The sequence below is a fragment of the Oryx dammah genome, unplaced genomic scaffold, assembly GCF_014754425.2.
Source record: "Oryx dammah isolate SB20612 unplaced genomic scaffold, SCBI_Odam_1.1 HiC_scaffold_28, whole genome shotgun sequence".
Lineage (NCBI taxonomy): Eukaryota > Metazoa > Chordata > Mammalia > Artiodactyla > Bovidae > Oryx > Oryx dammah.
In genome coordinates this window covers 9,281,822-9,308,530 of record NW_024070212.1, presented here as the reverse complement: position 1 = coordinate 9,308,530, position 26,709 = coordinate 9,281,822, and the positions used below count along the sequence as shown (strand labels likewise).

General features: G+C 46.8%; 1 protein-coding gene and 1 pseudogene across 1 annotated transcript in view; both read left to right on the top strand.

Annotated features, from left to right (window-relative positions):
* The window catches only part of ATP1A4 (ATPase Na+/K+ transporting subunit alpha 4), a 33,812-nt gene continuing 7,103 nt past the window's right edge, over positions 1-26,709 (top strand). The window contains exons 1-18 of the mRNA XM_040230126.1: positions 1-222; positions 406-465; positions 2,581-2,784; positions 3,535-3,648; positions 5,813-5,947; positions 6,208-6,325; positions 7,806-8,074; positions 9,533-9,731; positions 9,974-10,083; positions 10,264-10,398; positions 15,348-15,537; positions 15,678-15,850; positions 22,060-22,196; positions 22,555-22,705; positions 22,988-23,156; positions 24,762-24,916; positions 25,070-25,193; positions 26,395-26,540. Of these exons, the coding sequence (XP_040086060.1) occupies positions 73-222; positions 406-465; positions 2,581-2,784; positions 3,535-3,648; positions 5,813-5,947; positions 6,208-6,325; positions 7,806-8,074; positions 9,533-9,731; positions 9,974-10,083; positions 10,264-10,398; positions 15,348-15,537; positions 15,678-15,850; positions 22,060-22,196; positions 22,555-22,705; positions 22,988-23,156; positions 24,762-24,916; positions 25,070-25,193; positions 26,395-26,540 (2,739 nt within the window). The 5' untranslated portion in view covers positions 1-72. The remainder of the gene's footprint in view (positions 223-405; positions 466-2,580; positions 2,785-3,534; positions 3,649-5,812; positions 5,948-6,207; positions 6,326-7,805; positions 8,075-9,532; positions 9,732-9,973; positions 10,084-10,263; positions 10,399-15,347; positions 15,538-15,677; positions 15,851-22,059; positions 22,197-22,554; positions 22,706-22,987; positions 23,157-24,761; positions 24,917-25,069; positions 25,194-26,394; positions 26,541-26,709) is intronic.
* On the top strand, positions 11,467-11,563 carry LOC120857111 (annotated as a pseudogene).

Here is a 26,709-nt window from a genome sequence, read left to right as displayed (position 1 = left end):
CCCCTCACACTCCTCACTCTCTTTGCTTTCTTCCCACCAGTTGATCTGGGGCAGCCATATCCAGGGAAAACCATGGGGCTTGGAGGGAAAAAAGGAACCATGACACCTCATGAACGGAATCCAAACCCAGGACCCACAAACAGTCCTACGATGAATAAAAAAAAAATGAAGAGGAAAAAAAAGAAGAAAGATATGGAGGAGCTGAAGAAGGAAGTAGTCATGGTGAGAACAGCTGAAGAGGGTGCTGGCAAACTGCCCTCCGAAGTCTCTGCCAGCCCTCAGCCTTCTCACATCGCACCCTGAGACTTCATCACGCGGGCCAGCGCCTCCCCTCTTCCCCAGAAACGACTCCCCTGGAAATGACGTGTCACCACCCGTCCCTCAGTGACTGTACTCTCTCCTCAGGATGACCACAAGTTAACCTTAGATGAGCTGAGCGCCAAGTACTCTGTGGACCTGACCAGGGTGAGTGGAGGAGTTCCCTGAGGGAGGCAGAGGCTCTCCATCCTCGACCTTGAGGCGCCCAGGACAAAGGCAGAGCTGGAAACCTAGCCCCTGACTTGAAGGTCAATGTTCTGACCCTTAACTTGCACCTCACCAAGGACACACATTCCGAAAAAGATGATAATGGTAACTGCTCCAAAGAGAGCTCAGGATTAGAGCAAAGAATAGGATGGACTAGGGCAGCACGTCTCAAACCTGTGTCCCGGGGACCCATTCACACTCTTACAGATTATCAAGGACTCCAAGGAGCTCTGGCTTACGAGGGTTACATCTAGCAGGCTTCCCTGTGGCTCAGCCGTAAAGAATATACCTGCAGTGCAGGTATCACAGAAGATGCGGGTTGGATCCCTGGGTCAGGAATATCCCCTGAAGGAGGGCATCGGTTCAGTTCAGTTCAGTTCAGTCACTCAGCTGTGTCTGACTCTTTGTGACCCCATGAATCGCAGCACGCCAGGCCTCCCTGTCCATCACCAACTCCCAGAGTTCACTCAGACTCACGTCCATCGAGTCCGTGATGCCATCCAGCCATCTCATCCTCTGTCGTCCCCTTCTCCTCCTGCCCCTAATCCCTCCTAGCATCAGGGTCTTTTCCAATGAGTCAACTCTTCGCATGAGGTGGCCAAAGTACTGGAGTTTCAGCTTTAGCATCATTCCTTCCAAAGAGCAACTCAGTCTTCTTTCCAGGAGAATCCCATGAACAGAGGAGCCTGGTAGGCTGCGGTCCATGGGGTCGCAAAGAGTTGGACACGACTGAGCGACTAAGCACAGCACATATCCATCATCTGTATTTATCATATTAGAAATTAAAATTAAGAAAATGAAAAATTATTTCCTAATTCATTTGTAAGAGTAAAGCTGTCATCTATTAGTACAAATATTTTTATGTCAACTGCTTTTCAAAGCAAAAAAAATAGTGGTATTTTACATTTTTGCAAATCTAACATCTAGCTTTTTAGTAGAAGACTGCTGGATTCTCACATAGTTTCAGCATTAACTCTGTTGTGGTATCATGTACCCTATAGCCTTGGGGAAATTGTACTATATACTCAAGAGAATGAGAGTGAAAAGACAAACAACAATTTAGTGTTATTATGAAAATTGTTTGAGAATTCCTTCATGATCCAGTGGTTAAGGCTCTACTTGTGGCCAAAAGGAAAAAAAAAAATTGTTTGGCTCCCCTCTGCCCAGAAAGCATCTCAGGACCCTGTAGGTCCCCAGGCCACACTTTGAGAACTGCTGGTTTAATAGCAAAACCATATATTACCTCTGCTGTCACTTCACTGCTGCTGTTTCTACTCTGACCACTAATACAATGATCCCAAATAAACAAAAGCCCTGGAAATGTGAGTTCCTCTGAGCTCTAGAATCTCTTCATTGGAGGGTCTTAGGGTGACCCTCTGATAACCAGAGATGAGCATAGGAGGCGGGTCCTGTTTTTATTTAAATTGTATTTTTCCAGGGCAGGTTGGGGAGTGGCTGATGGGTATTTAAGAGAGCTACTTTCTTCTTCTTCTTCTTTTTATTACAATCCTCTAGCAGGTTTTGGTCTCACTGTCACTCAGAGGAAAAAGCACCCAAGCTTATGCACCAGGCTAGAGCGAGGATCTACACTTTCCTGTATCTAGCTGCTTGTTTGCTTTTTGGTATTTCCAAGTTAAAGAATCAGAGTGTGGATGTCTGTATGTTATAAGCGTATGCTTTGTATCTCCTCATTCCATTAGCCTGGCACACTGTATTATAAATCGTTTATATGCATCTCCACATCAGTCTCACTCAGTTTAGTACTCTACTGTTGTACCCATCCCAAGACAGGTGTTCAAAAGATTTGTGAATCAACCCATAAACTGAAAATCCTTCCTATGTAAGGAGGCTAAATAATACCCTTCTGTAATGCAAGTTTTAGAATCCCACTTATGTAGGAAGAACTTCCAGGCTGACCTTCAGAGAACTTCACTGGTCTCTAGACTTATCCTGGGGCTATAAATGGCAGGTCTGAGTTCTGAAGCTAGGTTCTCCTTTGTGACAGCTGCTTTCTTCTAATGGGTCTCCCTTCCTCCCTGTTTCTTCTCCACACAGGGCCACAGCCCTGAAAAGGCGCAGGAAATCCTGGCTCGAGACGGACCCAATGCATTGACCCCTCCCACTACCACTCCAGAATGGGTCAAATTCTGCAAGCAGCTGTTTGGCGGCTTCTCACTCCTACTGTGGACTGGTGCCATTCTTTGCTTCGTGGCCTTCGGCATCCAGCGGTATTTCAGTGAGGACGCCACCGAAGACAACGTGAGTCTGTTCAACCACCGCTGCCTAGTCTCTGCTCAGCCCCTGCCACTCTTCTACTCAGCAGCCTAGCACTCCTGAAGTCCTCAGGTCCAAATCAATATACTCCCAGGGGTTGCTAAGAGAGCTTTGGTTCCTCCTGGTTTCCCTTTTATCTAGAAAGCCTCTTTAAAAAAAAAAAAAAAAGATCTTGGAAATGCCCTGGCCGTCCAGTGGTTAGGATTCCGCTGCACTACGGTGTTTCCACTGCAGGGGGCATGAGTTTGATCCCTGGTCAAGAAACTAAGATCCTGCCAGCCATGTGGTGTGGCCAAAAAAAGAAAAAAGAAAGCTTCTGACTCAGCTCCCTGAGATACAGAGCTATCTCTAGAAACTTGTTCTCCTTTGATTATGCTCCCGACTGATCATCAAAGCATATGCTGTCCATTCTCTTTCGCAGAATTTTAATCTCTCTCCTTCCTGTCCATCTCCCTCACGAGCCCCCTCTCCCTGTGCGTAGCCTTTCTGGAGAGGAAGAGATGACGCTCCTCGGATCTGGAGTTCTGCTGGCTCCAAACTGTAGCTCGGGGTTCCTTCAGCAGGAAGCTGAAAGAGCCAGGCTGTCTCAGACTCTGCCCAACCCCTGCGCTCTCCTGCCAAGTCTCATGGTTTCCTCCACCTAGAGAAATGGCTATTACCTTTGCAAACTGACTTTCTGAGGATGAAGAGGGAGGAAAGAACCTATTGATGAGCCCTTGGTTTCCCTACCTGCAGCTGTACCTGGGCATTGTACTAACTGTCGTGGTTGTCATCACTGGCTGCTTCTCCTATTATCAGGAGGCCAAGAGCTCCAAGATCATGGAATCTTTTAAGAACATGGTACCTCAGGTAGGATTCATATGGAAGGATCTAGTGAGAGAATGTGTTAGAATGCAGCCAAATATATGCCTTTTATTCCCTTGAAGAATTGTACTCTACCATGAGTGGACTGTGTGAGGCTGATAATGAGAGTGAATTCATTTAAGTTTTGTCCTGTCTGGCCTTAAAAGTACCCTGAGAAAAACACATCACCTTTGAAGTTGTCTGGTCTGAAATGCATAATCTGAATCTAATGAGTATAATGAAAGTGAGAGTGTTAGTCGCTCAGTGGTCTCTGACTCTGCGAACCCACGGGCTGCAGCCGGCCAGCTCCTCTGTCCATGGAATTCTCCAGGCCAGAATACTAGAGTGGGTTGCCATTCGCTTCTCCAGGAAATCTTCCCCACCCAGGGATCTAACCCAGGTCTCCCGCATTGCAGGTGGATTCTTTACCGTCTGAGCCACCAGGGAAGTCCAATGAGCATAATATGAAACCTCAAATCTATTGGGTTCTATCCCCCAAAAAGTAAGCTGGAGGCACAGGGGGTTGGGGAAGGCAGATTCTTCAAATGTTGATGGTCTTAAAGACAAAGAACAGCTATGGAAGTGATGCACATTAAAGGAGGCTAAATGGACATGAGAGCTAAATACAGTATCTAACCCTAGACCAAATCCTATGCTGGAGCAGAAAATAATGCTGTAAAGGATATATTGGGTCAATTGATAAAACTGGAATGCAGACAGCAAATGAAAGTATTGTGTCTATGTGAAATTTACTGAGTTTGATAACCATTTTATGGTTATTTAACACCGTAATTGTTATGCTTGCATGCTTAGTCACTAAGTCATGTCTGACTCTTTGCAACCCCATGGACTACTGTAGCCCACCAGGCTCCTCTATCCATGGAATTTTCTAGACAAGAATACTGGAGTGGATTTCCATTTCCTTCGCCTAATTCCTGGGAAATGCTCATTGAAGTACGTATGATAAAAGATCATGACTTATGTGGGGACTTCCCTGCAGCCAGTGGTTAACATTTCACCTTCCAAAGTAGGGGGTGTGGTTCGATTCCTGGTCAGTGAACTAAGATTCCACATGCATTACAGTCAAAAAAACAAAAGGTAAAACAGAAGCAATATTGTAACAAATTCAATAAAGACTTTAAAAATGGCCCACATCAAAAAAGGTAATATTTTTTAAAAAAGATCATGATGTATGTAACTTGCCCTCAAATAGTTTGGGGGAAAAAAGAATTCACATACACACATGTAGAGACAGAGAAGAAATGACAAAGCGGATAGGGTAAAATGTTAACAGGTGAATCTGGGTAAAGGTTATATAGGTGTTCTTGGTACAATTTTTATTCTTGCAACTCTTCTGAAAGTTTAGATTGTTTTCAAATAAAACCTTTCTAAAGAGCCTGGAAAACATGATGGCAGAAGGACATTTCTAGGCACAGGGCTGGAAACTTGAAGAGGGACAAGCTCCAGATTTTCCCAATGACATGGTCGTGTTCTAGCCTTTTAGCCCAGGATCTTCTCCCTTTGATGTCAACAGAACTTAATTTCTTCCTTGGGTAAGAGTTCAGGGGGAAATGTTTTGGTAGAATGAAGTAGGAGTTTGGAGCCTATCAGTGTCTGCTGCCTAGTAAGCCACCCTAAAAGCATAGAGGCTCAAAACAACAAATATCATACTTCTCACTGTGGCTGGGCGGTTCTTCTGATCCGGGCTGAGCTCAGCTGGTGCTGGATGGTTTTAGATGATCTCATTCACGTGTCTGGGGCCTCAGATGAGATGTCATGGACATCTGGGCCTTTCTCCTTATAATCTCTCTTCCTCCAGGAGGCTAGCTTGAGCCTGTTCAATATGGTGACAGAGGGCAAGCCCCAGTGTGCAAGCATTTTTTAGGCATCTGCTTGCATTACATTTGCTAATGTCCTATGGGCCAAAGCAAGCCAAATGGTCGAACCTAAGTGTAGAAATGAAGAGATAAACCCCATTCCTACATGGGGTGTAAGTGGGAGGAGCATCAAAAGGCCCTGCAGAGAGTGATGGTAAGAATTTGCAACCTACCAAAGTGATCTGCACAAATGATGTGGTGAGTAATCGTGGGAATCAGAGGACAGGAGACCAGGAACTGGATGGGAAAGAGAAAAGAGCTTTGGAAATGAACCCTACATTGTCTTCCCACAGCAAGCGCTGGTCATTCGAGGTGGAGAGAAGTTTCAGATCCCTGTAAGCGCAGTGGTGCTAGGCGACCTGGTAGAAGTGAAGGGTGGGGACCGGATCCCCGCTGACATCCGGCTTATCTCTTCACAAGGATGTAAGGTGAGGGGGTGTGAAACGCTGCGGAAGAGGCCGAGTGTGGTCTCCGAGCACGGCGGTGGCCTGGGCTCAGTTAATGAAGTTACCGTCTTACTTGGAACCATGAGAAGTCACAAGAGCAGATCTGAGGCTCCAGTGGTGTGCAAGCTTATGTTCCTGTCTGCGTGTCAATAATGATGATGCTGGTGGCAGAAAAAGATGTGTCATCTGTGTAAGTCTTTTTTTCCATCCTCGCTTTATGACTCTCCTCTCTCCCATCCCAGGTGGACAACTCATCCTTGACAGGAGAGTCAGAGCCCCAGTCCCGCTCCACTGAGTTCACCAATGAGAACCCTCTGGAGACCCAAAACATCTGCTTCTTCTCCACCAACTGTGTGGAAGGTGAATGTCGAATCATAAGTAGCCTAGATTCAAAAGTAAAGATTAATGGTGGTCACCTAAGGTTGTCCAGTGGTTAGGACTCCGATAGCCCGCCGCAGGAGGCACAGGTTCGATCTCTAGTTGGGGAGTTAAGATCTCACATGCCAAAAAAAAAGAAAAGAAGCAAAGGTTGAAACAAAGATTTCTAGAACTCTCTATCATCTAAAAGTAGTAAGGAATGTAATAGCCAGTAAATAGTCTACCTTCTTTGTCACTTGAGAGCTGTATGATCTTAAATAAAAGGTCAAAGCCATCATTTGAACAATGATGATACTGAAAGTCACTGGTCCATAAATTTTTATGTGGGTTAAACAAGATAATACATATAAAATGCTTAGCACAAGGCCTAACACATTTTAAGTGCCCTGTAATTGTAGCTATTTTTATTCTATGTAGTGAATGGACTGTGCTCCATGAGCTGAAAATAGCATAGAAGGGAAGAAAATTATTCAGCCCTGCTAATTCATTCTCCTCCTGAAGTAAGCCCTAACTTCTCCTCAGCATCCCAAGAGAGGGTAATGACTTTAGAAATTTGAACTTGCCCCAGAGCAAACAGCTAGTATGTTGAAAAGTTGAAGTTTCAGGCATGAGTCTTTCTGATTAAAAAATAAGAGCTATCTCTATAATATGTTGCTTTTCTGGGTGATTCTGACTGTAACTTTAATGGTAGGAGTTTCAGTCATTATGGTAAGGCAGGAAGAATTATTGTAAGCAGAGAGCTTTGTGGGGCCCTTCATTCCAAGCCGCATACCCGAGTGTTCCACATCCTGTGTGTGAAGTTCGCTCCTGACTTAGGGCCCCGAAGCCCCACTGTTATGGCCTGTGCCAGCCAGCAGGGGTCAGACTGGCTCCAGCCAGCTAAGTAGGGAGGGGGCTGCAGGCAGAGTGCTTCTGACAACTGAGCAGTGGTTCTAGCTGGCAGGGAAAGGAGGGCTGTCCTCTGAGTGCCAGGATATCTGGCAGCACCCTGCTCTCTGCCCATTAGGTGCCAGTAGTAACCCTCCCATCTTGGCTCAACTCCAGATGCTGCCAGATGAGTCCTGGGGGCAAATTGAGAAGCCCTGGGTGAGAGGATGGGGGGTTTGGGAATGTTGGATTCCAGCAGAAGGGTAACGGCTATTCCTGGGGCTCAAGAAACTCTTCAGCTGCCGAGGACAAAATGAGAAGCATGCAGGCAATAGGAGATATTTAGATTAAGTGCAACAAAGACGAATACCTTGATGGTGAAGGCAGTTAGGCAATAAAATTGGCTATCTCTGGAGAACTGTGGAATCTTGAGATTTTTCGGACTAGGAGCCCCTCACTTGTACAAATGAAACGTAAAGAGAGCAGAACGTAATAACCGCTCAGAGACCCTTGTTTTTGACCAGTGACAGTTTTTTTCTATGTAGGAACCAAATCCAACAGCCTTCCTGATTCAGACTTCCCCCTTCATCCACAGGCTCAGCCCAAGGTATTGTGATCGCCACAGGAGACTCCACCGTGATGGGCCGTATAGCCTCACTGACCTCCAGTCTGGTGGTGGGCAAGACCCCCATTGCTATTGAGCTCGAACACTTCATCCATCTGATCACAGGGGTGGCCGTCTTCCTGGGGGTCACTTTCTTTGGGCTCTCGCTTATCTTGGGCTATACCTGGCTGGAGGCTGTCATCTTTCTTATCGGCATCATTGTGGCCAACGTGCCTGAGGGGCTGCTGGCCACCGTCACAGTGAGTAACCAGAGTGGAGGGTGGCTCCAAAGCAGACAAACTGCCCCCAAGGAAATGAAATCACTATTATGTGCCTTTGTGGCTGAGTCTCTCAAGTGCAGAGTACTCCAGTGCATACACATATGCCAAATTATTTAGTTCCCAAATTACGCTGACTTCCTCCACCCGTATTTTCTGGTGCCTTCTCTCTTTAATGAGAAAAGAAGTGAGTTATGATGCAGAAAGCATTAGATTATAAATCACCCAGAGGGAGTTCCAGTCCTGGGTGTACTGGCTGGTGAACCTGGCCAACTCGCTGCACTCCAGGGCCTCAATTTATTAGGATTATAGAATCTTACTGGTAAGGACGTCAGAATTCACAGAAATTCAACCTTTCAACTAATGCCAAATATCCTGTATAAAATCTGTAAAAGATGATGATTTCTAGTAATGGGAAGCCTACCCCTCTTTTATCTGACTTCATTTCATTGCTGGATTGCTCTAGTTAGATTTCATTATGTTGAATAGACATATGATTCTCTGTTTGGTCCTAGTTTTCTCATCTGAAGGAACACAAAATAAGTCAATTCTCTGTCTTCTACAAACCTACCCTTTTTTTGCAGTAGCCATTATGTCCCCTCAAACTCTGCAGGTGGGGAGGTCAAAGAATCCCTTTTCCCTTAGCCCTTCTATCTGTGACATGATGTCAGATACCTGTTTGGGGCCTGCGCTCCATTATCAATATTCTTCTTAAAATGGAAATGAGAACAATATCCAGGGTGTGGCTGGACTAGCACAAAAACATCAGGACTCATGATGTTATGTAAATAAAAATTCCACTGTGCAAATTCTGTACATAACCACAGCCTAAGAATTTATTTGCTTTTAAAATAACTTTGCCACATGCCTGGTTTTCACTTGAATTATGGTTAACAAAAATCTTCTGGTTTAAGTGATTTCTCAAGTCCTTTTCAGCGCTGCAACAGTCCTTCTCAGTTTTGTCATTCTCTCCTCTTCATTCTTTCTTTAAACTATTGGTGCAACCCTCCTCCACCCATAGCATCTTATACTACAGTCCAAGGTTAGCCCTCAACGTGGTCCTTGGAAAGACTGGACTTGAGAAAGAGGTGTGGCCTGAACTTGAATGGAGAAGAGGCTGTGGAAGAGAAAAGATGAAAGGATCAAGGGGGAAAGGAATATTCTAGAAGGAATAGGAGATCATTCTCTACAATACCCTGGTAAAGGAATGCACTCTTTTTTTGAAACTCTGCCATAAAGTACAAACCAAACCGGAATCACTTTCCTAATTTCCTTTACTGTGGCCACAGATGGGATTTCTAAAGGCTAGGTGACAACGAAAGGGAAATAAGTACCAAAAATTAAAAGAGCAGTAAAAACGATCAGGTTTCCAAAACCACATAGTGCTGTGGGTGGCAGAGCTCTCCTCTTCATTTAATGCCGCTCCCCTCCTGGCCTCAGGTGTGCCTGACCCTGACAGCCAAGCGCATGGCTCGGAAGAACTGCCTGGTGAAGAATCTGGAGGCGGTGGAGACCCTGGGCTCCACCTCCACCATCTGCTCCGACAAGACGGGCACCCTGACCCAGAACCGCATGACTGTCGCCCACCTGTGGTTCGACAAGACCATCTACGAGGCCGACACCAGTGAAGAACAGACTGGTTGGTGACTGGTGGCGCTGGTGGTCAGAGAGTGGAAGGATGTGGGAGACGTGATGGGTAGCTGAGAGGGCGTGCTGAGTCCAGACAGTGAGGAAAGAGCTGGCGAGTGAGAGGAGAGCCAGGAGGCCTGGAGAAGAGGAGCTGTCTCTGAGGAGTGTCTGGATGCTGAACGGGAGGTGAATAACCCCCTGCTTTAAACTCTCCCATTCCCCGCCCTGCTCACAGTTCTCTTCTCTTCTCAGGGAATCCATTTGCCAAGAGCTCTGACACCTGGTTTATCCTGGCCCAAATTGCTGGCCTCTGCAACCGGGCTGATTTTAAGGCGAATGAGGAGAGCCTTCCCATAGCTAAGGTGTCAGGCCCAAGCGGGTAGAGGGGATTTCAGTGTCCAGCATGTAAGCCTCAATCTCTCTTTCCTGGCCCTGGGTGATGGCCCCCAGCAGCCCTCCCCATTCTGTCCCTCTCCTTGCTACCATCGGCAAGCCCAGGGGCCACGCCTCCCAGGCTTATTATACCAACCCTATCCTGGCAGCGGACAACAACAGGAGATGCTTCGGAGTCAGCGCTCCTCAAGTTCATCGAGCAGTCCTACAGCTCCGTGAAGGAGATGAGAGAGAAAAGCCCCAAGGTGGCAGAGATTCCCTTCAATTCCACCACCAAGTACCAGGTACAGAACCGACCAAGGTAGGAAAGAGCAGTGGGGGACGGGCTCGTCCTCTGGAGCAAGGGGGAGCTTTACCTTTGCCTTTATGTCTGAGCTATAGAACAAGATACAGTGTGTAACTGGCACCCCAGTTAGGAGGCAGGCTCACCTCAAGGGAAAGTGCGTGCATGTTGGTGTGCAAGTGGCTTCAGTCCTGTCCGACTCTTCGCACCCCTGTGGACTGTAGCCCGCCAGGCTCCTCTGTGCATGGGATTCCCCAGGCAAGAATACTGGAGTGGGTTGCCACTCCAAGAGATCTTCCAAGAGATCTCCTCAACCCTGGGATTGAACCTGAGTCCCCTGCGGCTCCTGCATTGCAGGTAGATTCTTTACCCCTGAGTCACCAGGGAAGCCCAAGGGAAAGTGGTAAACAGAAAAAGGCAGACATAGATGATAAAGGAAGAGGCGTTCAGCCCTAAGCAGTCTTGAGGCTACATCAGTGTGCAGAGAGCTAGTCATGAAGTCCTCTCTGAAATGTCCACAGGCAGCAAGGGCTGGCTGCATGTCTCGGTGGCAACTGTGAGACTTGCTGCTGAAGAATATGTTAGACTTGTCAGTCACTTTCTTGAGTACCTTATCTCACAAGTCATCAAATATTTCTTTTCATTCCATGCCTGCAGTTCTAGCAGCTGCCATCAGGTAGGTGGGCAGGGCTCTTCTGACTATTTTTGAAGCTGCTTTTCTAGGGTCATTTTGTCCGTGATCCAGGGAGATGTGACAAGAGAAGGGGAAATGCTTGGGGAGGGACAGTGGTAGCCCTCCCAGTAAACTTCATGAGAGGGACAGGAAACCCAGTACTTCCCTCCTATGTGGGAACACTGGCACACTTTTAGGAGGGGTTCTGGTGGAAAGGAGGGAACAGCAGCATCGCCGTTGGGGTGGGAGCTCTAGCAGCTAAGGGTTGATTTGCTTAGAATAGTGAAATTCTCTAAATTCACGCAATACCGCAAAGGTCATTCAGGTGTGGATAACAGAAAAGAAATGAGACTCCCAAAAGTCATTTTGGGTTTTGAGTCTTAAAAACATGTAACAGGGCTCACTTCGCAACACATATACTAAAACTAGAATAATACAGAGATTAGTATGGCCCCCAGATGACAGGCAAATTCGTGAAGTGGTCCATACTTTTATATTTGAAAGTTGCTTAAAAGAATAGATCTTAAAAGTTTTTGTCACAAGAAAAACATTTTTGTAACTAAAAATGACAACAACATAATAAAAGCTATATAGATCTTTTAAAAACAAATTACCTACACTTTCACATTGAATGCTGAACAAGTAAAAGCTTAAGAAACAGACCTGTAGGTTTTTTGTCTCAACTGGCTTTTCATCAGTGAAATAAGATAGATCCCTTCGGCCCAGACTGCAAACCTATTTCCATTTTTTCCTGATGTTTAGTGGCCTCACTAACCAGACAGGAATTTTGTGCTTGGCAAGGCCCAATTAAAGCCTTCAACTGGAAAGAATTAGGTACCTCTCTTTCCACAAGATTCAAAATAAAAGCAAAACATAGTTATGACATTTGTTGGGATGTCTAACAAAATAGCAATCTTTCCCCTAGATGACTGTTAGAAGCCTTTTCTGAGCTAATGAGTATCAAGTTCAAACAGCAAAATCCTCCCCTATACCAAGTGTGCTCGGCCAGTCTGCAAGCCGCCAACTCTGGTGGGGCTTGCCTGGGGCCCCAAGAAAACCCCTCTGACTCCTTTCTCTCCCTACCCATAAACAAGCTGCTTTATCGGCTTGCTCTCTGCTCTCGGGGCAGTCAGAGGCCCTGATATGCAAGGGACATCTTAGCCTGTTGGTCGTTTGCAAGGCCTGGTCTCTCTCCCTCTCTGAGACTGAAATGAAAGGAAGAAGCTTCTCAGTTCTGACATTTCCAGTTTCTCCCATCTTTTTCATCTGTAATTTTCTATTAAGTTGTGATTTGTGTGTGTGTGACTAAATTACCAGCTTAAGCAGATCTTGCTGTCATCTCCAATCATCTCCTATTGGAGATAGTCAGCAAAGGGGGTTTTTTTAAGTGCTCAGAAAATTAAGCTTTTAAATTGTTTTTTTTTTTTTACAGCTTTCTGCTTATGTGAGTTAAGGTTTTCCCTTTTAACTGCTTAAGCATATTTTGAATAAAATAGTTTTTGGAAAGTTTCCCGAGGAGCTGTTGTAACTACATCTTACACCCAGGTTTCCCATCTGGCTTCTCCCTGGGCCAGTGCGGTCTGGCTCCCTCAGCACTGCAGGCTCAGTTCCTCCCAATGTGCTGATTTTGTTACCCGACAGGTTACGTAGCAGGAATTTCCTGTCGATCATTAGAGGAACATCAGAAATAGCTCCTTTGCTCAGATCAGATCACAGGGAAACGAAAACTGAAACTGGTCTCTGTCCTTCAGGCTCCCTTCATGACTATGCCCTCTGCTCCACGACTGAGCCACAGGGACCCCCAGTCCCCTCTCAGGGAACGCGTCATGTTTCCAGGAGATTGGCCAGGGGGCTAGAATGGCTAACTGTTGTACTTCACGGTTTTCAATATATTCTTTTTTTTTTTCGGTTTGGAGATGTGTTCTGTTTATTGGTAAACAACAAAAAAAATCATAAACACAAAATAATAGTACATTCAACATATAAATAAAATTACCAAAGATGCGATTATACAAATTTTACTGGCAACATGTGGAAAATAGTTTATTTATCATTCCCAAAGATGAACATAAAAATATTCGAAGCCACCACACCTCACTAGGTCTGACTTGGATTCATTTCTTCTTATGGCTGAGTAATATTCCATTGTATGTATGTACACAGCTTCTTTATCCATTCATCTGTCTAGGGACATCTAGGTTGCTTCCCATCCTGACTGTTGTGAATAGTGCTTCAGTGAACACTGTGGTACATGTGTCTTTTAGAATGGTTTTCTCAGGATACATGCCCAGTAGTGGGGTTGTTGGGTCACATGGTAGGTTTATTCCTAGTTTTTAAGGAAATCTCCATATTGTTTCGGAGAAGGTAATGGCAACCCACTCCAGTACTCTTGCCTGGAAAATCCCATGGACAGAGGAGCCTGGTAGGCTGCAGTCCATGGGGTCGCGAAGAGTCAGACACGACTGAGCGACTTCACTTTCACTTTTCACTTTCACGCACTGGAGAAGGAAATGGCAACCCACTCCAGTGTGCTTGCCTGGAGAATCCCAGGGACAGGCTGCCGCCTATGGGGTCACACAGAGTCGGACACGACTGAAGCGACTTCAGTTCAGTTCAGTTCAGTCACTCAGTCGTGACCGAGTCTTTGCAACCCCATGAATCGCAGCACGCCAGGCCTCCCTGTCCATCACCAATTCCCGGAGTTCACTCAGACACGTCCATCGAGTCCGTGACGCCATCCAGCCATCTCATCCTCTGTCGTCCCCTTCTCCTCCTGCCCCCAATCTCTCCCAGCATCAGAGTCTTTTCCAATGAGTCAACTCTTCGCATGAGGTGGCCAAAGTACTGGCGTTTCAGCTTTAGCATCATTCCTTCCAAAGAAATCCCAGGGCTGATCTCCTTCAGAATGGACTGGTGACTGGTTGGATCTCCTTGCAGTCCAAGGGACTCTCAAGAGTCTTCTCCAACACCACAGTTCAAAAGCATCAATTCTTCGGTGCTCAGCCTTCTTCACAGTCCAGCTCTCACATCCATACATGACCACTGGAAAAACCATAGCCTTGACTAGACGGACCTTAGTCGGCAAAGCAATGTCTCTGCTTTTGAATATGCTATCTAGGTTGGTCATAACTTTCCTTCCAAGGAGTAAGCATCTTTTAATTTCATGGCTGCGGTCACCATCTGCAGTGATTTTGGAGCCCAAAAAAATAAAGTCTGACACTGTTTCCACTGTTTCCCCATCTATTTCCCATGAAGTGATGGGACCAGATTCCATGGTCTTCGTTTTCTGAATGTTGAGCTTTAAGCAGCAAACAAATCAGAATGCTTGAAGAGTTTGGTAACTCAAAGTGAATAGATACCCTTACTCTTTTAGGAAAAAAATAAAGACAGTGTTAATAAAGATGAAGCAACAATCATAAGTATTAAGTAGACTATCACCAAATACGCAATGACAGAGTTAACAAAGAATTTAGAACATAGACTGGTTAAGAGAGCATGTTCTAAAGTCAGTCTATTTGGATTCTTCCCTTGATTGCTTCTACCTTCTAGCTATGTGATTCTGGACACAGCTTAATCTTAGTTTTGTCATCTATAAAACAAAGAACTTTATAGTGCCTACCTCACAGGGAAGTAACTGGAGGGTTAAAATGACGGTTCACGTAAAGCACTTGGAACAATGCCTGGCACATAGTAAGTGCTCAATAAATGCTACTATTATTATTCATCCTAATCCCATCCTTCAGGCTCAACCAATCATGGTAAATAACTGTCAGTGTTTTTCAATATAGTCTTCATTAATACTCTCTCTCTTTTATAAAGGCCAAATGAAGTGGGCATCGCAGATCTTTTACGTTTTCTCAAAGGAGCTAAGGTTTGCAGAGGTTAAATGGACAGACCTGAGGCCAGAAAGCTAAGAAAGCCTTCCTGTTGGTCCTAGAACATAGGTGTTCGACTCTAAGCTTTCTTTCCTGTTCACTCTGCTGTCTCTGCTCGCTAGCCACTCAGGCAGAGAGGAAGCCAGGGGAACAGAGTGCCTGGGCTGCCCTTAGCTCCAAGTATGGCTAAGAAGATAACAGAGATTCGTGTGCAAATAATACCAGGCTGTGGGGTCCTACAAAGGAGGAAGGGGCTCAACCAAAGAGCAGATATGACTGCAGGAAGGAGGGCTGTGTTGGGTCAGGGGACACAGGAAATGGAGGTATGACACAGCTTAACTTTGCTTCTCTGACCCAACCCTCGTGCTCTCCTTCCATCGAAGGTTCCTCTCCTCTCCCTAGGTGTCCATCCACCTGAGGGAAGACAGCTCCCAGGCCCATGTCCTGATGATGAAGGGGGCGCCTGAGAGGATCTTAGAGTTTTGCTCTACTTACCTTCTGAAAGGGCAGGAATACCCAATAGATGATGAAATGAAGGACGCCTTCCAAAACGCCTACTTGGATCTGGGAGGTCTCGGGGAACGTGTGCTAGGTGAGGCGGCTGTGCGAGAAGCCTCTGCAGAGTGACGTCAAAACTGTCATTATTTGTGGGGTGAAGAATCTAGGAGGTTGGGGCAAGCGGGTAGAGACATAGAGGAATGACTACTGGTCCCCTCTTCTGTCCCTCTTCAGGGTTCTGCTTCTTGAATCTGCCTAACACTTACTCCAAGGGATTCAAGTTTAACACCAGTGAAATCAACTTTCCCATAAATAACCTTTGTTTCGTGGGGCTCATCTCCATGATTGACCCTCCCCGAGCTGCTGTGCCTGATGCTGTGGGCAAGTGCCGGAGTGCTGGGATTAAGGTAAGTGCCGGAGCAATCCAGACACCCCTCACCTATCCTAACCTGGATCAACCATAGGAAATCTTGGACAGAGTAGGTTCTTCATTTAACTGAGCTGATTTCTGCTTCCTTGAGCTTATAAGTTTTAGTCTTAAGAGAGAACTTTATAGTGTGCCCTCTGTAGTTAGAATCCTGTCTTAAATTAGAATCACCAGGGGATGAACACAACATTGTTCATCTATGTATCATCAACTATACTTCAATAAAATTAAAAAATGAAATAAAACAGAATCCCCAGGGGAGCTTTAAAACTCTGATGCCTTGGCCACACTCCAGACTCCTTCAAGTTTCTGATTGGGAGCCAGGTATCTGTATTTTTCAAAAGTCTCCTAGAGATTCCAGTGTGCAGACAGGTTTGAGAACCTAAGCCCTAGGAGAGTGCTTCTCAAACTGATGTGCATTGAATAGGCTGGGGCTTTTATTGGAATGCAAATCCTTTTTTTTTTTTTTTTTGTAAGTCCAGAAGACCCCCAGATGCTATATTTTTGACAAGTTCCTAGGTGATGCCATTGCTGCTGGTTGCAAGCCACACTGGAAATAGCAAAGTGCTAGAAAATGTCATAAAAATGTACTGCTAAGTGGGTTGTCAAAAGGGTGAAGCCAGGTGGGCTGGGGTCCTGGAGCAGACACTTGTGAGAATTGGGAGACAGAGCTGGGGCCCTCGATGGATCTGACTCAGGGTGAGCAGCTGCCGTAATAGGTATATGTCCAGGAGCAAAAGCTAGAAGCTTAAAATGAAGTGGTCCAAGAGCAAACCCAGCGGAGAGCAAACCCAGAGATGGGAACTTCCTTTCAGTCAGAAGAGGACTTTGGACTTCATGGAATAGCAGCAGCAAAATTCTTCTAATTCTGAGATGTTCTGTATTCCACTTTCCCAGGTCAAATTCTATCACTCGTTGCTGCTTGTTTGTGTGGTTTTGTATTTTGGCTGGCATGCGGGATGGTTCCCCGACCAGGGATCAAACCCAGGGCACTGCAGTGAAAGTACCAAATCCTAACCACTAGGCCACCAGGGAACTCCCTCCAAGGTCAAATTCTAAGACTTCTACACATCTTCATAGATTAGGTATTGTCATCTCTGCTCACACTTGATATTATTAGGAGAATATTTAGGAGAGCAGGTTGGAGTTGGGGTGGGGCTGGAAGTATTTAAGGAGAACTGGATGCTCTGTGTCAGAGCTGACTTCCTCTTGACCTTTAACCATTGGCAGTTTGTCTCTGAGCAGTCTGGGTCATGCCAAGCACAGTGATTGGTCACTACAGTGGGAACCGAGGAAGGGATAGCGGAAACTACTCTGAGTGAATTCCCTGATTACTACCGGATGCTTTGGGGTGGAACAGTTCTTCATCGTAACACATCTGGACAGGGTAACCATCCGTCTTGATAGTCCTCCACAGATCTACAGCATCATACTATGGTAGCTAAATGGAGAAGGGGTTCCTTTGCATTTTCTCAGCTTCCAGGGGGGCTGCTGGGATGAGAAGTATAGCTCTTATGGAGGTGGTCGAAAGTTTACTTCATCGGGGAGTTTATGGATCTCTAGCAAGAAGCAGAGCTATAATCGTGTCCACAGGTGGGGAGGCCCACCCCGGAGACAAGAAGTGACCTGAGTCAGGGTGCCTGCCGGCGCAGGGCCCGCTCATGGCCCACGAGGCCGAGCGAGCTGTGGCAGGTAACGGTCCGCAGGGGATTCGGGCGGGTCTGGAGCTGGCACCTGAAGCACAAAGGCTGGTGCTTCCTGGGCCCGTTCTTGTTCTGGGCATAGGTTTACACTTTAATTTCTTACCTCTTCTGGACCTGAAGCTGACAGAAGCTTGGCCGGCTTGGTGAGGAATTCTGCATCACTCCCTTTTCTCCCTATAGGGGAGTATAAGATGTGCACAGGAGGCCATCCTTCAAGGAGGATGAAGTGTAGTGGCTAAACAGGGGGTTGGGTTTCCCAGGTGACTCGGTGGTAAAGGACCTGACTGCCAGTGGAGGAGACGCAGGAGACTCAGGTTTGACCCCTGGCTCGAGAAGCTCTCTAGAGAGGGAAAGTGCAACCCAATCCAGTATTCTTGCCTGGAAAATCCCACAGACAGAGGAGCCTGACGGGCTACGGGCCAGGGGTCACAGGGGGTGGGACACGACTAAGCACACAATATAGAGTGTTGTCCCAGCGGTGAGAACCTTCCAAGGTTAACTCCAAAGTGGTGTTGACGCAGAGCTGACGGATGTGATGAAGCTGTTGAAAGAGGCTGGATAACAGCTGCGTGGCAGCAAATTTTTTTTTACAATTGACGGTGGGACTGGTGTTTCTCAGATAGTCATGTGTTCAGGCCTTAGGAATGAATGATTTTAAAAAACTAAAATAAGGGACTTCCTTGATGGTCCAGTAGTTAAGATCCCACACTTCCCATGCAGGGGGTGTGGGTTCGATTCCTTGGGGAACTAAGATCCCACATGCTGTGTGTGGCATGGCCAAAAAAAAAAAAAAAAAGAAAACTGAAATAAAATTATCCCATTATGGAAGGGGAGTCAGCAGGGAAGGGATACATGTATATATATGGCTGAGTCTCTTTGCTGTCCATCTGAAACTGTCACAACATTATTAATTGGCTATGTTGTTGTTATCTCTCAGTCCTATCCAACTCTTTTGCAAGCCCATGGCCTGTGGCCTGCCAGGATCCTTGTCTATGGAATTCTCCAGGCAAGAATACTGGAGTGGGTTACCATGCCCTTCTCCAGGAGATTTTCCTGACACAGGCATCGAACCCACGTCTCTTATGTCTCCTGCATTGGCAGGCAGGTTCTTTACCACTGAGCTACCTGGGAAGCCAATTGGCTCTACTCCAATATAAAATGAAAAAAATTTTTTTTTAAATAAAGAATACCAAATCATTAAAAATAAAAAAATTATCCCATCATATTTGCCACTACCTGAGGCCCTTAACAGTATGAGGCTACTTGGCCCTGGCTATGAATTCAGCCTCCTCTAAGAACTGCAGCTGAGCAGCAAGCACCTGAAGTTAAGGTCACCAGCGCTGGAAGCTCTCTCTCAATGGGTCTGATCTGGGGGAAGAGGGCCCAAGGGAACAAGGAAGGCAGCTTGCAAGAGTACGTGGGAACACCAGAGGTACAGACAGCATCAAGAAGTGAAACATGAAATTCCTTTAGTACTTGACGAATTCCAGAAACTACTGCTGCTGCTGCTGCTAAGTCGCTTCAGTCGTGTCCGACTCTGTGCGACCCCATAGACGGCAGCCCACCAGGCTCTGCCATCCCTGGGATTCTCCAGGCAAGAACACTGGAGTGGGTTGCCATTTCCTTCTCCAATGCATGAAAAGTGAAAGTGAAGTCACTGAGTCGTGTCCAACTCTCAGCAACCCCATGGACTGCAGACCACCAGGCTCCTCCATCCATGGGATTTTCTAGGCAAGAGTACTGGAGTGGGGTGCCACTGCCTTCTCCACCAGAAACTACTAGATGCCTTTTATTTTGAAGGGAGCCATTCTCTTCTATTATGTGAATGCATCTCAATGTTCTGTGAAATTGTGTCCTAGGAACTCACTCTTGGGGTGACTGACTTTGTTTTTATTTCTCCGGGCTGGCATAGAGGTGGTACTTCCAGAAACTGCTGTAGAACAGTAGTTCTGGTGAGGCAGGCCTAGGTATGACAACTGTCTTACACGTCATTATTAATGAGCTACTGGGAAATGTTCAGGGCACGGTAAGCCTAAAAACCCATCACTGAGAGCTCAGTCTGAACCACACCTGGAATCTTTGGTTGCGGTTTCCTCCTACATCCTCCCTGCGCCCCACAGGCCGAGCTTTGTGAGGCCCCAGCGCCCCACAACCGAGCCAGGGCATTGGAAAGCAATGAGGGGGGGAACTGCTCATAGTGCACCTTGCCTGAGTCCCTGGTAATCCCAGCTTAGTTAGCACTTCATCCAGCAAGCCAGCAGTGCCAGTATGGAATGAGGAGGGCTCATGGGAAAACCCCTTCAAGGCTTATTTCCATGCTCTGGGAGTGAATAGACTGACCTTTCCAGGACCTCTGTTCTTAGTTCAGCCACAGTCAGATAGTTCCCTTTTCCCTCCCACCAAAGCCTGAGAATTATGTGCTTAGAGGGCACTTGGGAACCACGGGCAGCGGTTCCCAGGAAGCGATCCTTCCTTCACTCTATAATTGCTTGTTGATGGATTACTCTGAGCTAGGAATTATGCTAAGCTGGAAACTTAACATGAATCATAGGCATGGCCCCACTGTCTGAGAGTTCTCAGTCCAGCAGAGGAGAGAGACAGACAAGCCATCACACACAGACAATGTGAGGAGGGTTAGGAGAACAGAAGGCTAGAAGACCACACACGTGGGCACCTGATCTTTGGGGAGGAAAGGGATAGGACTGGGGCTGGGCCCAGGTACCAGGAAAAGGGCCAGAACCCAGGGGCCCAAGGAGGCAGTGGGAAGAAGAGGGGTAGAGTGAGGATCAGAATGCACTGGGTCTGGATGAAATTTTGCTAGGGAGATGGATTCTTCCAGACGTCCCTTTGCTGCGATTGTTCTGATGGTAGGTGCTTCTGTCTTTGAGGTCAAAAAGGAAGGATAGCACTATGGAGAATAGTACAGAGATTCCTTTAAACACTAGGAATAAAACTACCACATGATCCAGCAATCCTACTACGGGGCATATACCCTGAGAAAACCATAATTCAAAAAGACACAGGTACGCCAGTGTTCGTTGCGGCACCATTTACAACAGGCAGGAGATAGAGGCAATGGAGATGTCCATCAGCAAATGAATGGATAAAGACGTTGTGGTCCATACATACAATGGAATATCACTCACTCGTTAAAAGGAGCAAATTTAAGTCAGTGCTAGTGAGGTGGCACCCCACTCCAGTGTTCTTGCCTGGAGAATCCCAGGGACGGGGGAGCCTGGTGGGCTGCCGTCTCTGAGGCTGCACAGAGTCGGACACGACTGAAGCGACTTAGCCGCAGCAGCAGCAGTGAGGTGGATGAATCTAGAGTCTGTAATACCGAGGGAAGTATGTCAGAAAGAGAAAAATATTGTCTATTAACACATATATTTGGAACCTAGAAAAATGATACTGATGAACCTGTTTGCAGAACAAGAATAGAGACGCAGACACAGAGAAGAGACTTAGAGAAACAACAGGGGAAGGAAAGGGTGGGACGAATTGAGAGAGTAGCTTTGAAGTAGCTACATTACCATATAAAAAACTAGTGGGAAGCCGCTGTATAACACAGGAAGCTCAACCTGACGCTTGGTGACAACCTGGAGGAGGGGGATGGGGTGGGAGGTGGGATGGAGATTCAAGAGGGAGGGAGTATATGTACACTTACGGCTGATTTGGGTTGTTGTATGGAGGAAACCAACACAACATTGTAAAGCAATTATCCTCCAATTAAAAAGATAAAATAACTAAAAAAAAAAAAAAAAAGAGGCAGAATAGCTTCTGGAGCAATACATGAAATTCTGAATATAGTGTGCTTGTGCGTGCTGAGTCACGTCAGGCTCTTTGCAACCCCGAGGACTGTAGCCTGCCAGGCTCCTCTGTCCACTGTCATTTTCAGGCAGGAATACAACAGTGGGTTTCCATTTCCTTCTCCATCTGAATATAGTAAATACACTCAAATCCCTGATTTATTCATGGGCAACCGGAGAAGGCAATGGCACCCCACTCCAGTACTCTTGCCTGGAAAATCCCATGGATGGAGGAGCCTGGTGGGCTGCAGTCCATGGGGTCTCGACGAGTTGGACACAACTGAGCGACTTCCCTTTCACTTTTCACTTTCATGCACTGGAGAAAGAAATGGCAACCCACTCCAGTGTGCTTGCCTGGAGAATCCCAGGGATAGGGGAGCCTGGTGGGCTGCCATCTATGGGGTCGCACAGAGTCGGACATGACTGAAGCGACTTAGCAGCAGCAGCAGCAGCAGAGTCCAATTTGTCCTATGTTTTATGGTCTGATGGCCTTGACCCCCTCCCAAGGGTTGAAGCTAGCATAGCAAGATTTTTGACTGACAGCCCAAGTTCTCGGGAATGAGCTACTTAAACCCCTGTGGAATAACAGCAGTGATCTGTTAGCTCTTGGAGAGAGAGGTGAAGGGCTGGGAGCCTCTCTGAAGATGACTCTGCTCTCTTTCCCTCCTCTCCCAACCCAGGTGATTATGGTAACAGGGGATCATCCCATCACAGCCAAGGCCATTGCCAAGGGTGTGGGCATCGTCTCAGAGGGCTCTGAGACAGCAGAGGACATTGCTGCCCGGCTCAAGATCCCTGTCAGCAAGGTCAATCCTAGGTGAGACCCCATAAAGAACTTAGATATACCATTTTCCCCCCTCCATCCTTAGTTTGCTCCACCATCTAAAGATTTCTGAGGTTCTTTCTGTAGGTAGGTAAAACATAATAGGAAAATGACCAAGCGACTGTGTCAGTAGGTTTTCAGATGAAGGTGGGCCAAAGAAGAAGGCAGAGAAGAGGGAGGGAGAGGTGGGGGGTGAGGATACAGTGTGCCAGTCTCACGGCTGGGGACAAGTTGAGGAGATGGGGCTGAAAGGAGAAACATGCAGGTTATAGCAAAGATGAGTTTGAGGGTACAGGATGCCTGGTGAATTCTCAGTACCTGGAACTAACCTTTAGAAATTCCTCTTCCTCAGGGACGCCCAAGCCATTGTGGTGCATGGCTCAGAACTAAAGGATATGAACCCTGAGCAGCTTGATGAGATCCTCCAAAACCACACTGAGATTGTGTTCGCTCGGACCTCGCCCCAGCAGAAGCTCATCATTGTAGAGGGATGTCAGAGGCTGGTAAGGGAGACCAAGGAGGCTTGGGAAGTCACCCAGCCCCAAACCAAGCAGAGCAACATGTGGGCTGGGCTGGAGGAGGAGCCAGAGAGCATCCGATTGTGAACCCCTGAGACAGGCATCTATCTGGGGGCTCCCTGACAGTTTTGCTGTCTCAGGAGGTGCAGGAGAAGGAAGTGCCAAGAAGCCACATCAAGAAACAAGGGATGATGAAATCAAGCTGACCTTTGGGACGGGGCCTGAACCTGATACAGTGTTATTTCACTCCCTCTGTGCCTCCCCCAGGGGGCCATTGTGGCGGTGACAGGGGACGGGGTGAACGACTCCCCGGCGCTGAAGAAGGCGGATATCGGCATCGCCATGGGCATCGCCGGCTCCGACGTGTCTAAGCAGGCCGCCGACATGATCCTGCTGGATGACAACTTTGCCTCCATCGTCACCGGCGTGGAGGAGGGTGAGGAAGCTGGGGGCCCAGGGTAGGGACTTACTTGGCCCTCAGACTCAGGTGAGAGTTGATGCACATTATTCTCATTTCCTTTGCCCATCTTCCAACCTCCTGCACACACTGGGAAAAATCACTGTAAGTCACAATTTTGCAAATTGGATTCAGCTGGTCCTTAGACCATCACTATGTGGAACCTTTATGTGATGGGAGGAAAGTCCAGATTGTCTAGGCAGCCCCAGGGCAGCATAGTTTGTTTGTTTCTCTCACGGAGATTCAGGAGACCCTACTTGAATCTGATGTAGGTTTCTACTGTAGGATTCTACTGTAGGTTTCAGGGTGTAGCCATATCCATAAGACTACTCTATACTTCACAATTTCAGGAGGACTTTCAGGCAACCTGTTGTCTGAATGATGTTGACGTATCAAGGTCATTTGGAACCTGACTGAGCCAAATCAAGTCCCCTCTTTCACAGAGACAATTCCCATTGGTGAAGCCCAGATTTCTGCTTCCTGGGCTCCCTGATTTTTGTCTGGAGCTATGAATTAAAACCTATTACAATCCACATAATAATAACGGTTAACATTATATTGAAACCGTGAATGATCCTCAGTATTGAGATCTTGTATAATCCTCAGTATTGTATGTCCACTCAATTCAATAAACTTTTGCGCATCAACCATGTATCAGGCACTATTCTAGATGCTGGGGATTCAGCAATGGGGAGTAAAAAGACACCTCCTTGCTCTCAGGTAACTTAATTTCTAGTTGAATTAAGATAGATAGGAAATCAACTGAACAGTTAATAAAAGAAGACAAGTGCAATGGAAAAAAGTAAGTGAAGCAGGGAGTGGAAGGAGAGGTGACACTTTTTAAAAAGGTTGTCATGGAAGGATTTAAGCCATCTTGCAATGCAGAAGGAATGAAGCTCGGAGAGGTGAGGGGTGCCCAAGGTCACAAGTTAGTTATGGCAGAAAAAGCAACTGGAACCCACGCCCAGGCTCTTTCCATTTCAGCCTTAATTTTTTTAAATTGAAGTATAATTGACTTACCACATTGTGTTAGTCTCTGGTGTATAGTGGAGTGACTCAGTTTTATACCTACGTAATTCTCCCCTTTGATTATCCTAAGTCTAGTTTTCCACGTCTGTGAGTCTGTCTGCTTTGTAAATACGTTCATTCGTGTCATATTCTAGATTTTACATGTAGGTGATGTCATATGGTATTTGTCTTTGTCTGACTTACTTCGCTTAGTATGATAATCTCTAGTTCCAGCCATGTTGCTGCAAATCCAGCCTTAATCTTCTTAGGGCTTTTATACTGGCATTCTCAGACATCTCAAAGTATTAACCAGGCCCCAGCCTGCTTGATTTTCAGAGATCAGATGATAGTAGCCATGTTGAATCCAAGAACGCAGAGTATACAAATTTGACATGCTTAAATCACGGCTTTAACTAACAGTCACACAATTTAGAAACAAAACTCGGGCTGCCACGGCCCAAGACCCTTTCACGGACTGTTTGACACTGCTTTGTAGTGGCCTCTCTGCCCAGGAGCTGGTTTGTGGGAGGTGTGATGTCTCTGTGCTGCTCACAGAAGGTTGACCATCTTTCCCAGGCCGCCTGATCTTTGACAACCTGAAGAAATCCATCGCCTACACCCTGACCAGCAACATCCCTGAGATCACCCCCTTCCTGATGTTCATCATCCTCGGCATCCCCCTGCCTCTGGGCACCATAACCATCCTCTGCATTGACCTGGGCACTGACATGGTGAGGACCAAGCTGGGACCCAGCTCGTGGAACTCCTGTGAAACGGACTGAGTTGGGACAATCTATGTCAGGCAGGGGGCAGAGCTTGAGTGACTTCCCTGAGTTTCCTCCTGAACTGTGGGTTCCCTGTTGCTTCCACCCTCCATCCTCCAGGTCCCTGCTATCTCCTTGGCTTATGAGTCAGCTGAGAGTGACATCATGAAGAGGCCTCCAAGGAACGCAAAGACTGATAAGCTGGTGAATGACCGTCTCATTGGCATGGCCTACGGACAGATTGGTGCGGCTGCAGGAATGAGGGGTGGAAGGGAGTGGGGAGAGGCTGCCCCAGAAGGGTCATGAGGCCAGTCTTGGTTTGGAAGTTCAGGGAGCTATCTTCTTAATTATGAACTGTGCTAGGCCTTAGCACAAAAAATCACTATCTCTGATCTGCTCTTGACTTAAGGATCCAGTCGGAAAGGTACAAACACACATGAAAGAACGGCAGGTTGTTTTCCGAGTGCCACATACCGAGTACAGATAGGACACACTACGGGAATACAAGGCAGAAGGACTCACCAATCTTGCGGACAGAGAGGCCTTGCGGAGGAGACAGGACTTAGACTTGGGGCTGGAAGATAGGGCTCAGCTAATGAATGGACGGTCAGACGGGGACCAGACGATACCTGGTTGCTGAAGAGTGAATAAATCAAGTTGGTGGAGTGCTTATTCCTGATAAAGAAGTAGTGGGAAATGAGGCTGTGGACACAGATAGTATTTATAGTGGGTCCAAGTCTTGAAAGACACTTCTTTGTTCTTGAGTAGCCAGGCACAATGTGGGTACAGGCAAGAGATACGGACAGAGGAGACAATATCAGTATTTAGAGATGGAAACACAGAGAAAAGGCACAGATTTAGGAGCCATATCTATGTTTGAATCTCAGTATCACAACTTACTACCTGTACCACTCTGGGTAATGACTGAATCTTGTTCGTGCTTCAGTTTTCCCACTGATGAAATGTAAATGACAATTCAGAATTGCTGTGAGAATCACTGTGCAGGTATCTGCAGTGACAGCTCTGTGGTCAGTAGGCAAACATTAGCATCAGCCGGCTATGGTTTCCAGGCATGGGGATGGAGGTTTTGACCAAGGGAGAGGCATGGAGCAGATGCGAGAAATGTGAGGGGAAGAGAGGACTTGATGAGTGTCCTGGAGTCAGAGGAAGTGGACAAGAGTCCAGCATTCACTCGGTGGAGAGAGAGAGAATAAACCCCCTCTCAAGGCCTTTCCAGTTTTACGGTTACATAACACTGGGTTACAGCTTAGAAACCAGTGTCAGACTTTGGAGGCAAGTCCAACAGAGATGGAATCTTCCACATTACAGCTCAGACACACATCAACCCTGCTAGAAGCAAGTCCCAGGCGCCACCTCTTCCGTGGTCTGCCTTTTGAGATCCTCCGCTGAGCGAGGTTCCCCTGACCTCTAGCTATCACTGACAGGGATGATCCAGGCTCTGGCAGGATTCTTTACCTACTTTGTGATCTTGGCTGAGAATGGTTTTAAGCCTCCTGATCTGCTGGGCATCCGTGTCAACTGGGAAAATCGATACATCAATGACCTGGAGGACAGCTATGGACAGCAGTGGGTGAGTGAAAGGCAAGATAGTGCATGCTGGTCAATAAGAGTGAAGAAGTAACCAGGAGAAATGGGTTTAGCAGAAGACACCAGGCAGACAGAGATGATCCTCATCTCCAGTCCTACAGGAGCTTTCTAACATTTGACCTCAACCTCGGATCACATCAGCAAACATTCTT